Source organism: Enhydra lutris, unplaced genomic scaffold (assembly GCF_002288905.1).
Source record: "Enhydra lutris kenyoni isolate GAN:26980312 unplaced genomic scaffold, ASM228890v2 scaffoldscaffold22, whole genome shotgun sequence".
Classification (NCBI taxonomy): Eukaryota; Metazoa; Chordata; class Mammalia; order Carnivora; family Mustelidae; genus Enhydra; species Enhydra lutris.
In genome coordinates, this window is record NW_019154106.1 from 16,156,713 (window position 1) to 16,173,145 (window position 16,433).

At 41.0% G+C, this 16,433-nt stretch overlaps 1 protein-coding gene across 1 annotated transcript in view; it reads left to right on the plus strand.

Annotated features, from left to right (window-relative positions):
* Nucleotides 1-16,433, plus strand: part of LOC111149824 (ATP/GTP binding protein like 2) — a 40,432-nt gene that overhangs the window by 3,454 nt on the left and 20,545 nt on the right. Inside the window, exons 5-7 of the mRNA XM_022507117.1 lie at nt 3,420-3,473; nt 4,801-4,983; nt 10,026-10,133. Coding sequence (XP_022362825.1) covers nt 3,420-3,473; nt 4,801-4,983; nt 10,026-10,133 — 345 coding nt within the window. The remainder of the gene's footprint in view (nt 1-3,419; nt 3,474-4,800; nt 4,984-10,025; nt 10,134-16,433) is intronic.

Here is a 16,433-nt window from a genome sequence, read left to right on the forward strand (position 1 = left end):
CCTCTCTGCCTGCCTCACTGCCTACTTGTGATCTCTGTCTGCGAAATAAATAAATAAAATCTTAAAAAAAACAAAAAAAAACCTTTGAATGACACAAAACCCAAAAGCCATAAAGTACCGTTAATAAAGCAAAATAACAAACTTTAAAAAAAGGTTGTGACAGATATGTCAAAGGATTATTTTCTTTAATATAGTAGCTCTAATAAGTCAATATATAAAAGGTGGCCAAATACAAAGGTGGGCAAAAGACATGAGCAAGCTTTTCGTAAAAATAAACACAGTCGGGGTACATGGGTGGCTCATTTGGTTGTGTGTCTGACTCTTGGTTCCTGCTTAGGTCATGATTTCATGGGTCATGGGATTGAGCCCTGCGACAGACTCTGTGCTTTTTGGGGCTCTGCTTGGGATTCTCTCCCTCTGCCCCTTCTGCATGCATGCGTGCATGAGTGGGAGCTCTCTCTTTCTAAAATGAATAAATAAATATTTTAAAAAACACACACAATTGGGGTGCCTGGGTGGCTCAGTCATTAAGCGTCTGCCTTCGGCTCAGGTCATGATCCTAGGGTCCTGGGATGGAGCCCCACATCAGGCTTCCCGCTCAGCAGGGAGTCTCCTCCCTCTCCCTCTCTGCCTGCTGCTCTGCGAACTTGTGCTCTCTTGGTATGTCTCTGTTAAGTAAATAAAAATCTTTAAAGAAAAGTATGTTAAAAACCACACACACACACACACACACACACACACACAGTCAATAAGCTTATGAAAAGATGCTCAATTTCACCTCTAATTAAAGATACAAACCAAATTGTCAAGGTGCCATTTTTTTAACTAATGGGATTTGAGCAAAAATAATTTTCCAATTACACCTATACATATAGGTCAGGGTATGGGGGAGCACTCTCCTACACTGCTTAGGGCTGTGGATGGGTCGACTACTTTAGGAAGACAATTTGGCAATATTTGGGAAATTTTCTTTTTTTTTTTTTTTTTCTAAAGATTTTATTTATTTATTTGAAACAGAGAGAGAGAGATCACAAGTAGGCAGAGAGGCAGGCATAGAGAGAGAGGAGAAAGCAGGCTCCCCACTAAGCAGAGAGCCCGATGTGGGCCTCGATCCCAGGACCCTGAGATCATGACCTGAGCCGAAGGCAGAGGCTTAACCCACTGAGCCACCCAGGCGCCCGGGAAATTTTCTTATTAGAAATTTCTGCGTAACCCTTGATGCAGTAATTCCATTTTCAGATGTTTGCCCACAGCCCAGTGCCCTGAAGGCTCTTCCATTCTGTGTCCCACAGCTCCTGGCAGGGAGTAGAAAGGCAGGGGTTGAGCAAAGGAAACTCATCTGGGTAGGATGGCTTATGAGCCAGCTGATTGCCCCTCTTCCGTTTCCTCCTGCCACATTTACTGACACTCAAGATAATAATAAGAAATATTTGCAAGCCTCAATATCATAAACACCATGAAATTCAAAATCCGCTGGTAGAGGTAACAAAATGTGAATGAGTTTTAGTGTGTAGTAAATGATAGGGCTTCTTTTATTCATGTTTTGCTCATTGGCATGAAGAAGATTTTTTTTTAAAGATTTTATTTATTTGATAGAGACACAGTGAGAGAGGGAACACAAGCAGGGGGAGTAGGAGAGGGAGAAGCAGGCTCTCGCCAAGCAGGAGCCCGATGTGGGGCTCGATCTCAGGACCCTGGGGCCATAACCTGAGCGAAGGCAGATGCTTAATGACTGAGCCACCCAGGCGCCCCAGAAGATTTTTTTTTTTATCATATTTGAAGCAAAGCATTTTTTTTTAAAGATTTTATCTATTTATTTATTTGAGAGAGAGAGAGGGCACGAGCTGGGGGAGGAGGGTCAGTGGGAGAGGGAGAAGCAGACTCTTGGCTGAGCAGGGAGCCAGACATGGGGCTTGATCCCAGGACCGTGGGATTGTGACCTGAACCGAAGGCAGATGCTCAACCAACTAAGCCATCCAGGTGCCACGCAAAGTGTTTTTGTTTTGTTTTGTTTTTAAGATTTTATTTATTTATTTGAAAGAGAGGCAGTGAGAGAGAGCATGAGCGAGAAGAAGGTCAGAGGGAAAAGCAGACTCCCCGTGGAGCTGGGAGCCCGATGCGGGACTCGATCCCGGAACTCCGGGATCATGACCTGAGCTGAAAGCAGTCGTCCAACAAACTGAGCCACCCAGGTGTCCCCAAAGTGTTTTTTTTTTTTTTAAAGATTTTATTTATTTTAGAGAACGTGAGCAGGGAGAAGGGCAGAGGGAGACAGAAAATCTTAAGCAGACTGCATGCCCAGGACAGGGCTTGAGGTGGGGCTCAATCCCAGGACCCTGAGATCATGATCTGAGCCGAAATCAGGAGTCCAATGCTCAACTGACTGAGCCACCCAGGTGCCCCAGCAAAGCATTTTTTTTTTTTAAGATTTATTTATTTAATTTAGAGAGTGGGGAGAGAGAGAGAGAGAACAGGAGCACGAGGGGTAGTCAGGGAGAGAGAATCTCATGCAGACTCCCTGCTGGTCATGGAGCCTGATCCCTCAGATCGACCTGAGCCAAAATCAAGAGTCTGAGACACCCCAGCACCCCACCAGTTTGCCTTCTTGCCAGCAGGTTCTTAGAGTACCTGTTTACTTACACCTGTGTAGGGATGAATGTGAAAACACACAAATGATTTTCCTGTCTGTTAGGTAGTAAACTAGTATCTCCTTATCATACTGGTTTACAGTTCTTTATGAGGGGATTGGAGCAATTTTACCATCTTTTCAAATGATTATTGTTCCCTCCCCCCATTAAACTAGGGAAAAGATTAAGAGATAGAAAAAATAGAGCCCTGAAATTTAAAAAAAAAATTTTTTAAGAAAAGACAGGTATCTGGGTGGCTCAGTGGGTTAAGCCTCCAACTCTTGATTTCGGCTCAGGTCTTAATCTCAGGGTCATGAGATCAAGCCCTGCCTTGGGCTCTGCCCGCAGCATGGAGTCTTATTGTCCCTCTCCCTCTGCTCCTCCCCACCACCACAGGCTCTCTAAAATAAATTAATAAATAAATCTTTTTCTTTTTTTTTTTTTTTTTTTTAATTTTAAAGAAGGAATGAGGGCACCTGGGTGGCTCATTCGGTTAAACGTCTGCATTTGGCTCAGGTCATGATCCCAGGGTCCCAGGTCCCTGCTTAGCAGGGAGTCTGCTTCTCCCTTTCCCACGCAACCCCCGCTCCATCACGCCCTTGTGTGCTCGCTCTCTCTCTCTCAAATAAATAAAATCTTCAAAAAAAAAAAAAAAAGGAAAGAAAGAAAAGGATAAATGGGGCCCTAACTCAGGGTTGGGGGGGTGGTCAGTGAAAGGGATAGGGAAAGAGAGCAGAGAAAAAAAGTCACAGATCCTTAGGACAAACCGTGCCTCTTCCTTCCTTTTTCTAGGGCCCACCTGTCTACCTTCCACTGTGCACAGACAGATAGAGGCTGTGAGCAGAGGTATTCCTTGTCCTTCCAGACCTGAAAACTCAAACTGCTTTCTGGGAGTTGTCTTCACTCACTGTTCTCCCCGCCAGATCTTGCACTCCCACACCCAGGGACCTTCTTCCTTTCCTCCCTCTCACCTTTCCTTTCTTTTCCTTCTTCCTCTCATTTGCCTTCTTGTTCTCTGCCCTGGAAGCCTCTTTTCCTCCCTTTTTTCTCATTCTGTTTCCCAAGAGCTCATCTTTCTCTCCTGCCCTGCTCACCTCCCTCCCTTCCCGTTGGCCCCCTCTTCATTAGTCTCTCTGTCCTCCCAACCACTGTTTTTTGATCTTGAAAATTAATTTGTAGATTGTTTCACTGTAGTTAATAAGCCTTAGGTATTTTTCTCTAAAATGCTAATGGGTGAAATAAGTTTCCTCTTTTGCCTCTCTCTAAGCAAAAATAATATGACATTGTTTGATTTAAAAGACAAAAATTGGGGCTCCTGGATGGCTCAGTGGGTTAAGCCTCTGCCTTTGGCTCAGGTTATGGTCTCAGAGTCCTGGGATCAAGCCCCTCCTTGGGCTCTCTGCTCAGCAGGGAGCCAGTTTCCCCTCTCTGCCTGCCTCTCTGCCTACTTGTGATCTCTATTTATAATAAATAAAATCTTAAAAAAAAAAAGACAAAAATTTTCGGGGCACCTGGGGGTCTAAGTCGTTGGGCATCTGCCATTAGCTCAGGTCATGATCCCAGGGTCCTGGGATCAAGCCCCACGTGGAGCTCCCTGCTCATTGGGGAGCCTGTTTCTCCCTCTCCTTCTGTCCCTCTCCCTGCTTGTGCTCTCTCTCTCTCTCTCTCTCTCTCTCTCTCTCTGTCAAATAAATAAATAAAATCTATTTTTTAGAAGATTTTATTTATTTATTTGACAGACAGAGATCACAAGTAGGCCAAGAGGCAGGCAGAGAGAGAGGAAGAGAAGCAGGCTCCCCGCTAAGCTGAGAGCCCAATGTGGGGCTTGATCCCAGGACCCTGGGATCATGACCTGATCTGAAGGCAGAGGCTTTAACCCACTGAGCCACCCAGGCGCCCCTAAATAAAATCTTAAGGAAAAAAAAATACAAAAAATTTTCTTTGAGCTTTACATTTAAATATTTAATAGACTACACAAAATGTTAATGTAACTTTTTGTAATTTCGATGCTGTAATCCTAGACTGAATCTTCTGTTTAAAGGAGACACAAGTCTAGGATTGTGCCCCTGTGCTCATATTCTAATACAGTGCTTCAAGTTAGTCATCATGGTTGAACAGCCAAGTCCCCAGAGAGGAAAAGAGAGCCATTCACTCATTCCCTTTCCCCTTGCAGATTCCCTCATGCTTGGTTCACCACTTAAGAGCAGACAACTTCTTCATGATGAATTTGGAGAAGTAAAGCCATGTCTTCGAGAACCACGAGACCTCTTTGCCTTCTTCTCCAGCAGCGGGCCACTGCAGGCTCCAAGATGGCCAATAGAATGTGAGGTCATCAAGGAAAGCCTTTGTCATATCGGTAATGTGACTTATGTGTCGTGGTACTGCTGTTCTGACAGACATTGTTTTTTTTAAAACAAAGATTTTATTTATTTAGTTGACAGAGAGAACACAAGCAGGGGAGAATTAGGCAAAGGGAGAGGGAGAAGCAGGCTCCCCGCTGAGCAGAGAGCCTGCTGTGGGCCTCCATCTCAGAACCCCACGATCATGACCCAAGCTGAAGGCAGACGCTTATCCAACTGTGCCACCCAGTCGGTGGCACAGTCCTGAAATGATTAAGCCCTGGGAAACTGATACATACTGATCAAAATAAGAAGTTACACTACTGTGTAAACTCAGATGCTTCTGAGGTTATTGGAATGGGAGGATATCTTTCTAGAGGCCAAAATACATCAATACTTAAATCTGTTTTCTAGTATTCCTGTCTCAGTATTAATATGGTTGGTTGAGTTTTATGAGTTGTATTTTTACCAGCCTTGGTATAACTGATGAATACTATATGTACCAGAACATAGTGGTTATTGTTTTTAATTGTATTTCAAGTTTGTTGGAGTTTTTTTTAATGGGAATGGTGGAGACTATTTTTGTGAGATTGCTGGTTATATCTCTGAGCTATTGGTGGTGCAGGTACAACCTTTAGCATTCATTATATGAGGCAGTTCTAAGGTGGTTCCATTGAAAAGTGGAGACTTTTCTAAAGGCTGGAACACTTGTGCCTATCAAGCACTGTGTCTCTGTTTTAGACTGCTAGATAAACAACTGGATGTTTCTTACTTTCACACTTCCCTCTTATGCTATTCATTCAGTATGTATTCATTAAGCCTCTGCTGTATGGTATGTACAGCACTCATGTTATAGAATGATGATGAACAAGATGGAGACACCCAGAGTTCGCGTACTGGTAGGGATGCTGAAGATATACGGAGGGCATTGCCTAGAGTTTGGTCCCTCTAGGAACACTTAACCTGAGCCTGGAAGATTAGGGAGGGTTTCTGAGGAGTTGACATGTAAGTTGAGATCTGGTAAGTTACAAGTGATCCAACTGAGAGAAAATATTCCAGTTAGAGGACATGCAAGAAGAGCCTGGCCTGTCTGAGCAACCAGGGAGCACTGAGCATGAAAGACAAGAGCTAAAGCTGAAAATATAGGGATGTGCTCAACATCTTAACTGGGCACAGAACTGCTCTTTAGGTGTTTGAAAATCTGGCGGAGGGATGGCATTTTGAGTTGGTACAATAGCTGAGAAGTCCTAAGAGCATTTGTCCCTACCCTGGACAATTTTTGAATTAAAGTCCAAGTTGATCTGGACGAACAGTGGGATTTTGCTATTCCTATATAAAATAGGCAAAGAAAATTCCTGTGAGGATTTTAGACTCAGTTCCAAGAGAGGGGAAAAAGTGGGAAACTGGAATTTAATAATCACATTATTGCAGGGGTAATCCACTAAAGCATGAGATTTTTTTTTTTTAAAGTAAACTCTATGTTCAACATGGGACTTGAACTCACCACCCAAGATCAAGAGTTGCATTCTCTACTGACGGAGCCAGCCAGACACCCTAGCACTAGATCTTTTAAAAAGATCATTTAAAAATACACTTATTTTTTTAATTTCAAGGAAATTTAATAACAAGCACCTTAAGGTTTCAGCCAAATTGACAGCCTCATCACTCCCTATCACCTTAAAGATAAGAATTTAGCATTGTTTTATTACTGAGCTGTGCCTTTATTATTTGTTCTTTTTTTTTTTTCTAAGCTCAGCCAATCAGAAGATAACATTAGAAGCAGTAAAAAAAAAAAATTTAAGGACAGATTTTGGAGTAATTCCAGTGAGGTTCTGGGCCCAGATCTACCTACTAACTGAATGACCTTGAGCTAGTTATTTTTTTTAAATTCAGGTTTATTTAAACTGAAAAAACAGGGGTGCCTAAGTGGCTCAGGTAGCTGAGCATCTAACTCTTGATTTTAGCTCAGGTTATTATCTCAGGGTCGTGAGGTTGATGCCCACATCAGGCTCTCTGCTCAGCGGGAATCTGAGATTCTCTCTCTCCCTCTGCTCCTCCCCCTGAAATAATAAATAAATAAATCTTGAACTGAAGAAACAAAAACAATTCACCCATTTCTCCTATCCACCTCTGGCAACCACCAATGAGCTTGTTTTTTTTTTTTGTTGTTGTTGTTGTTTTGTTTTGTTGTTTGTTTTTTGAATCCAGTGTGTAAGAGAAATCATACAATATTTGCTTTTCTCTGTCTTATTTCACTTACCATAATGTCCTCAAGGTCTGTCCTTATTGTTAGAAATGACAAGATTTCATTCTTTTTTATAGATGAATAATATTTCATTGTATATTTATACCACAATTTCCTTATCCATTCATTCATTGATGAACACTTATGTTATTTCCATATCTTTGCTATTGTAAAGGATGCTGCAGTGGGGGTACACGTACCTTTTTGAGTTAGTATTTCCATTTTCTTCAGATCAATACCCACAAATAGAATTGCTGGGTCATATGGTAGTTCAATTTTTGATTTTTTGAGGAACCTCCATACTATTTTTCCATAGTGGCTGTACTAACCTAATTTCCAACACAAGGGTTCCCTTTTCTCCATATCCTTGCTAAAACTTGTTATTTGTAAGTGTAAATAACACTTGTTATTTTGTGTGTGTAATTTTTTTATAGATTTTTTTTTTCATTTAGTTTTTTTTTTAATCTCAGGGTCGTGAGTTCAAGCCCCATGGTGAAAAAAAAATCAGGGGTGGGGCGCCTGGGTGGCTCAGTTGGTTAAGCGTCTGCCTTCTGCTCTGGTCGTGGTCCCGGAGTCCTGGGATCGAGCCCCACATCGGGCTCTCTGCTCGGCGGGGAGCCTGCTTACCCCTCCCTCTCTCTGCCTCTCTGCTACTTGTGATCTCTGTCTCTCTCTATCAAATAAATAAATAAAATCTTTAAAAAAAAAAATCAGAGGTGCCTGGATGGCTCCATTGGTTAAGTGTCTGCCTTCAGCTCAGGTCACGATCCCAGAGTCCTAGGAAGGGAGCCTGCTTCTCTCTCTGCCTGCCACTCCCCCTGCTTGTGCTCTCTTCTCTGACAAATGAATAAATAAAATCTTTTTTTAAAAAATGAAAAAAAAAAAAAAATGAAGTCTCCAGCTTTGTTCTTCTCTCAAGATTCCTTTGGCTATTCAGAGTCTTTATGGTTCCATAGAAATTTTAGGATTATTTGTTCTATTTCTATGAAAATGCCATTGGACATTTAAAAAATATTAAGTCTTCCAATCCATGAATATCTTTTCACTTATTTGTATCTTCTTTAATTTCTTTCATTAACGTCTTACAGTTTTCAATATACAACTTTTTCACCTCCTTATTTAAATTTATTCCTGGGAATTTTATTCTTTTGATAAAATTGTAAATGAGATTGTTTCCTTATCTTATGTTAACTATCTTTCTGATAGTTCATTACTAGTGTATAAACATGCAACATATGTTTGTGTATTGATTTTGTATCTTGCAACTTTACTGAATTTATTTATTTTAACGATTTTTCGATCAAGTTTAATGGGGCGCCTGGGTGGCTCAGTGGGTTAAGCCTCTGCCTTCAGCTCATGTCATGATCTCAGGGTCCTGGGATCGAGCCCTGCATCGGGCTCTCTGCTCAGCAGGGAGCCTGCTTCCTCCTCTCTCTCTACCTGCCTATCTATCTACTTCTGATCTCTCTCTATATCAAATAAATAAAATCTTAAAAAAAAAGTCTGTAGTGTTTTTTGCATGTCATGTAATCTGCAAATAGTAACAGTTTGACAGTTTTACTCATTCCTTTCCAATTTGGATGACTTTTATTTCTTTTTCTTGCCTAATTGCTCTAGCAAGGACTTAAAATTCTATGTTGAATAGAAGTGGCTAGAGTCGGCATCTTTGCCTTGTTCCCGATCTTAGAAGATAGGCTTTCAGCTTTTACATTTTGTTTTTAAGGTTTTATTTATTTATTTGTCAGAGAGAGAGAGAGAGAGAGAGAGAGAGAGAGAGGCAGGACTCGACCCCAGGACCTTGGGAACATGACCTGAGCTGAAGGCAGGTCTTCACTGACTGAGCCACCCAGGCATCCCACAGCTTTTTACATCTGAGTATGCTTTTAGCTATGGACTTTTCATATATGGCCTTTACTATGTTGAGGTTCCCTCTATACTCACTCTGTTGAGTTTTTATCATAAATGGATGTTGAATTTTGCCAAATGTTTTTTTTTTTTTGCATCTATCAAAATGATTATATGATTTTTACCCTTCATTTTTTGACTGTGGTATATCACATTAACTAATTTGCAGAAGTTGAACCATCTTTGGATCCCTGGAATAAATACCATTTGATCAGGTATATAATCCCTCTAATGTATTATTAAATTTCAGTTGTGTTTTTGTATGCCCTTGGTGTTCATCAATGACTACTGTACTTAAAATAATACTGAGAAGTTGCCCAAGTCTCATATAAGAAATTTTTAGAATTGAGTGTTAATGAAAAAATTTTGTTTCCCCTGAAATAATTGATATACTTGTTCCTCTATAGTAATAAAGAAGTACGTAGCTAAACTTATTTTCCTGACTTTAAAAAGAAGCTCGGCACACCTGGCTGGCTCCATCAGTGGAGCATACAACTCTTGATCTCTTGATCTTGGGATTGTGAGTTCAAGGCCCATGATGGGTGTAGGGATTACTTAAAAATACAATCTTAAAAAAATAAAAAATAAAAATAAATTAAAAGTAGCTCAGGGCCAAATTTTAGAGAGTTGTTATAGGTCAACTATATTGACCTTTCTGGCTTATTTTTAACTCTTCTATTTAAAGTTTATACTTTTGTTGTATATGCTTTTTGTTAAAAATCATCTCATAGTGTGTATGGAAAGAAGCAAGACATAAATTTACAAACAAATCGGAAACTTGGGGTGGGATTTGGTTTGATTCAACCAAACTAGTCACTTGAATAATAATTATTATAATTGTATATTACTTTTGGATAAAGTACCTTTTATATTATTTCTTATTTTGTGCTTTTTAATGTTTTCTTTCAGAGTGGGTTCCACCTCAACCAGAATATTTCTATCAACCTACAGGAAATGAAAAATTACCAGAAATTGTAGGAGAAGAAAAAGGCACAGTTGTCTATCAATTAGATTCAGGTATTGTTATTTACACTGAACAGTCAGTGATTAATCATGACAAAATTATAATAAACATGTTTTCTGTAATAACAGTGGTTTTTAAAAATCTGTAGTTTAGTGATAAATAAACAGTCTTTCCAAACCAACCTAAATAGGAACCCTGATATTCATGGCCAGTCAGCTTTAAAATTTCAGTTGTTTTTTTAAAATGATGGTATTACGTCTTAAGAGTTTTAAGCCCAGGGAACCTGGGTCGCTCAGTTGTTAAGCATCTGCCTTTGGCTCAGTTCATAATCCCAGAGTCCTGGGATCCAGCCCTGAATCGGGCTCCCTGCTCAGCTGGAAGCCTGCTTCTCCCTCTCTCACTCCCTCTGCTTGCGTTCCCTCTCTCACTGTGTGTTTCTTTGTCAAATAAATAAATAAAATCTTAAAAAAAAAAAAAAAAGAGGGGCACCTGGGTGGCTCAGTGGGTTAAACCTCTGCCTTCGGCTCTGGTCATGATCTCAGGGTCTTGGGATCAAGCCCTGCATCGGGCTCTCTGCTCAGCAGGGAGCCTGCTTCCCCCTCTCTCTCTGCCTACTTGTGATCTCTCTCTCTCTCTCCCTCTGTCAAATAAATAAATAAATAAAATCTTAAAAAAAAAAAAAAAGAGTTCTAAGCCCATTTTAGAGCTTCTTCTGTGTCATTCCCCTTCCTAAAAATCAGATATTGGATATTCGGGGAACTTGCTCTTCTTTTCTCCATCTCTGTGTGTACTTTAGTGATTACTTTGTAGTATGTGCATATGACTATCATTTCCTATGTGGTTAATTAATTTCCATTAATTTGTAGGCTTCTTACAAGTAGAATCCACATCTTTTTTTTTTTTTTTTTTTTTTAGAATCCACATCTTTTAAAAAAATGTGTAGAACAGCAATAGCAAAATATACATTCTTTTCAAAGACACATGGTACATTCCCCAGGATACATTATATGCTAGGTGGTAAAGCAAGTCTTAATACACTTTAAAAAATTGAAATCATATAAAATATATTCTCTGACCACAATAAAATTGAATTAGAAATCAACAACAGTGGGCGCCTTGGTGGCTCAGTTGGTTGAGCGTCCTACTCTTGGTCTCAGCTCGGGTTTTGATCTCAGGATCATGGGTTTGAGCCCCATGTTGTGTTCCATGCTGGGCTTGGAACTTACTTAAAATTTAATCAACAACAGGGGGCGCCTGGGTGGCTCAGTGGGTTAAAGCCTCTGTCTTCGGCTCAGGTCATGATCCCAGGGTGCTGGGATCGAGCCCCGCATCAGGCTCTCTGCTTGGCAGGGAGCCTGCTTCCTCCTCTCTCTCTGCCTACCTCTCTGCCTCCTTGTGATCTCTGTCTGTCAAATAAATAAATAAAATCTTAAAAAAAATCAACAACAGAATGAAATCTGGGAAATGGACAAATATTTGGAAATTGAACAGCACGTTTCTAAGTAACCCATGGGATAAAGAAATCATAAGGAGAATTTAAAAATGTTTTAAACTGAGTGAAAATAAAATGACATATCAAAATTTTAAAGGATGCAGCTAAGCACTGCAAGGTAAACATATGGCTTTAAATGCCTATATTTGAAAGGAAGAGAGATCTCAAATCAATTACCTAAGCTTTCACATTAATAAATTAGAAAAATAAGCACAAACTAAGTCCAAAGCAACCAGAGGGAAGGATATAAAAAAGATAAGGATGGGAATCAGTGAAAATGGAAAACAGGAAAATAATCTGGAAAATCAAACCAAAAATTGGTTCTTTGGAAACATCAACAAAATTGACAAAACTGTAGCTAGACCAACCATGAAAAAAGAAGAGGAGATACAAATTACCAAGATCAGGATTGAGAGGGGACAGAAACATCAAATCTACAAAAATCAAAAGAATTACAAGGTACAACTTAATGCCAACAAATTAAACAACATAGAAGAAGGGGAAAAGCTGTTAGAAAAATACAAATTACCACAACTGACTCAGGGAGAAACTTTTTTTTTTCTTAAGATTTTATTTATTTACTTGACAAAGATCACAAGTAAGCAGAGAGGCAGGCGGGGCGGGGGGTGGGGGAAGAGGCTCCCTGCCAAGCAGAGAGCCTGATGCAGGGCTCCATCCCAGGACCCTGAGATCAGGGCCCAAACTGAAAGCAGAGGCTTAACCCACTGAGCCACCCAGGCGCCCCTCAGGAAGAAACTTTAAAAGTCTGAATAGACTAAAACAAAGAAGTTGAATTAGTAATTAAAAATCTTCCTGCAGGGGCACCTGGGTGGTTCAGTTGGTTGGGTGGCTGCCTTTGGCTCAGGTCATGATCCCGGGGTCCTGGGATCAAGCCCCACATCGGGCTCACTGCTCAGTGGAGAGCCTGCTTCTCCCTCTCCCTCTGCCTGCTGCTCTGCCTACTCATACTCTCTATCTCTGTGTCCAAAAAAACAAAACAAAACAAAACAAAACTTGAAAAAAAAGTCTTCCTGCAAAAGGGTGCCTGGGTGGCTCAGCCAGCTAGTGTCTGGCTCTTTGGATTCTGCTCAGGACATGGTCTCGTAGGTCATGTGATCAAGCCCTGTCTCAGGCTCCACACTCAGTGGGGACTTTGCTTGATGTTCTCTCCCTCTGCCCCTCCCCTCACTTGTTCATGGGTTTTCTCTTTCTCTAAAATAAATAAATAAATAAATAAATCCTTTTTTTTTTTTTTTTTTTTTTTTTAATCTTCCTGCAAAGAAATTCCTTGGCCAGTTGGGGACAGGGCTTGTTTGAATTATATCAAACATTTAAAGATGAAATAGTACTAATCCTTCATAGACTCTGAAAATAGTAGCTGGAGGAAATATTTCCAACTGTTTATGAAGCTAGTATTCAAAGTTAGACATCCCAGGAAAACTATATTCCTTACACATATAAATACAAAAAATCCTCAACCAAGGGGCACCTGGGTGGCTCAGTGGTTTAAAGCCTCTGCCTTCAGCTCAGGTCATGATCTCAGCATCCTGGGATCGAGCCCCGCATTGGGCTCTCTGCTCAGCAGGGAGCCTGCTTCCTCCTCTCTCTCTCTCTCTCTGCCTGCCTCTCTGCCTACTTGTGATCTCTGTCTGTCAAATGAATAAATAAAAAATCTTAAAAAAAAAAAATCCTCAACCAAAACCAACAAACAGGGGCACCTGGGTGGTTCAGATGGTAAGGCGTCTGCCTTTGGCTAAGGTCATGGTATGTAGGTCCTGGGATCGAGACCTTTGTTAGGCTCCCTGCTCAGTGGGGAGTCTGCTTCTCCCTCTCCCTGAGCCTCTCCCCCTGCTCGTGCTTGCTTTTTTTCTCTCTGTATCTCTCTGTCTCAAATGAATAAATAAAATCTTAAAGAAACACAAATACTAGCAAACGAAATCCAACAGCTTATTAAAAGGGTTATATAACATGACCAAGGGGATTTGTACCAGGAATGCAAGGGTGGTTCAAGCTAAGAAAATCAATGCGACACACCACGTTAATAGAACAAAGGGAAGAAACACACAGTCATGTCAACTAATGCAGAAAAAGCATAAGAACATTCAGAAAACTAGGAATAGAAGAGAATTCCTCTGCTTGAAAAGGGTATTTATGGAAAGGATGGATCAATTTCACACTAACTAAAATAGCTATAATAAAAATAAAGACTAACAAGTGATGGGTAGGATATGGAGCTGGTGGTCATAACATCTAAGACAGAAAGGAGATAAGGTGCCAGGTTGGTTCAGTCATTAGAGCATGCTAGAGGATGGGACTTTTGCTCTCGGGGTCATGAGTTCAAGCTCCCTATGAGGATATGGTATAAAAATTTGCTTTAAAAAAAAAAGGAGATATAATATTCAAGAGTAATGAACCTGGAAATGTAATAGGAACCTTCCCAAGGAAGAGGAAGTAGCTTTGAATTAATAAGGTCAAGATGCCAAGTTAGTAATAGGGAGGGGACATGGCAAGGTAAAGAAGCTGCCAATAAGGGCATCCTTTGGGGTGCCTGGGTGGCTCAGTCAGTTAAACCTCTGCCTTCGGCTCAGGTCATGACCCCAGGGTCATGGGATTGAGTCCTGGGATAGAGCAACAGGCTCCTTGCTCAGCAGGGAGCCTGCTTCTCCCTCTGCCTCTCCCTCCCCCAGCTTTGTGTTCTCTCTCTGACAAATAAATAAAATCTTAAAAAAAAAAAAAAAGGGCATCCTTTGTCATCACTAAAAATCATCTGATACTTACTGCACACAAAAGCACAAGAGCTAATCAGAACTTCTTTTTTTGAGATTTATTTATTTGAGAGACAGAAACCAAGAGCTCAAAGCATGAGCAGGAGGGGCAGAAGGAGAGGGAGAGAAAATCTCAAGCAGACTCTGTGCTGTGCATGGAGCTGAACATGGGGCTTGATCTCATGATGCTGAGATCATGACCTGAGCTGAAACAAGAGTCAGACACCTAACTGACTGTGCCACCCAGGCTCCCCTAATCAGAACTTCTTAAGGGTTCTCTGAGGTTGGGAAATGATGTGTTCAAAAAAATATAAAACAAGAAAAGTACTCTCACAATTTGAAAATCAACCTCTGCTACATAGGTAATGATCAGAAAGGAAATCGATTTTTTTAAAAAGATTTTATTTATTTATTCGACAGAGAGAGAGATCACAAGTAGACGGAGAGGCAGGCAGAGTGAGAGAGAGAGAGGGAAGCAGGCTCCCTGCTGAGCAGAGAGCCTGATGCGGGACTCGATCCCAGGACCCTGAGATCATGACCTGAGCTGAAGGCAGCGGCTTAACCCACTGAGCCACCCAGGCGCCCCAGAAAGGAAATCGATTTTATTGGAGGAAGAATATGTACCAAGTTGAGTTAGAAATAAAGTGTATCAAGTCAATGAAATCAGGGGAGGCTTTTAGAGAAACAACCAGAGGTAGGAGGGAGGGACTGTAATGTTTACATTTCTACAACTAACTTTGATATAATTGCATATTCTCTGCTCCCAGTTCCCCTGATGATGAGCTCTCATGTTAGTAATACTGTGTTGGAAAAAGCTATATGCAGTGAAGGGAATAAGGTGAAGAAACTCACAGTTTATCTAACTCCACCTTCTGGTGTGTCTAAGGAGGTTTTGGAGAGACTTTAAGTGTAAGATCTTAAGTGGGTAGATTTAAGTTATAAATAATGGAGAATGTATTTCTCCTGCCACCTCAAGAAAGTCTTGGGTATTAAAAGTCTGTTTTACCTCTTGCTGACCTGCTTGTGGTCATTGTCAGTAAACCAGAAGACCGTGAATCCACATTGCTTCATCTGTTCTATTCAGAGACATTTCCGCATAGGAGGAAACCCTAGGGCTGAAAGCTCATTCTCCTGAAAGGGCAGCTTTTGTGAGTTATTCTTATTGTCCTGCCTTTTTTTTTTTTTTTAAGATTTTATTTATTTATTTGATAGGCAGAGATCGCAAGTAAACAGGCAGGCAGAGAGAGAGAGGAGGAAGCAGTCTCCTTGCTGAGCAGAGAGCCTGATGCGGGGCTTGATCCCAGGACCCTGGGATCACGACCTGAGCCGAGGGCAGAGGCTTTAACCCACTGAGCCACCCAGGCACCCCTCTTACTGTCCTGTTAACACACAGTTGTGGCAGTGGTCTTGGTCTTGTGTGTTGTATTCTTCAGGAAGAGTTGAGCCCACCCTGTTGGAGGAATGAAGAAACAGAAAACCAAGAAGATGGGACTCCAGGGAGAATTTGGGAGTTTGTCAGTTTACATGCTATAAAATGTTAGAGAAAAGAAACAAGTTTTGTTTTTTTGAGAAATATTACTGTGGGCTATGAATTAGATCATCTTTATTGTTGCCTGAGAAACTCAAAAGAATGTTAAAACTCCCATATTAATTGTACCTGGTTGCTAGTCTATACTCTGTGGTTCTAGGAAGAGAGTGGACCATGTGGGTCCCCAGCTTTTAATCGGATTATGTGTGCTCTAAATTTTTTAAAAGATTTTATTTATTTATTTGAGAGAGAGAGAGAGAGAGAGCATGAGCAGGGGGAGGGACAGAGGGACAAGCAAACTCGCCGCTGAGCATGAAGGCTAACATGGCACTCAATCCCAGGACTCCAGGATTGTGACCTGAGCCAAAGCCAGACGCTTAACCCACTGAGCCACCCAGGTGCCCCAGTTATGTGTACTCTTGGGGTCTCTTCTGCTCCTGCCTCCTCTGTGTTTGCTTTCTTCTATTATGCACTTCTTTGTATGTTTGCTTTCTCTTTTGCTCTCATTTATTATCTAAATGTTTATTACCTGAGTCTCTACAGTGATAGAGTTGCCTGTCAACCAAAA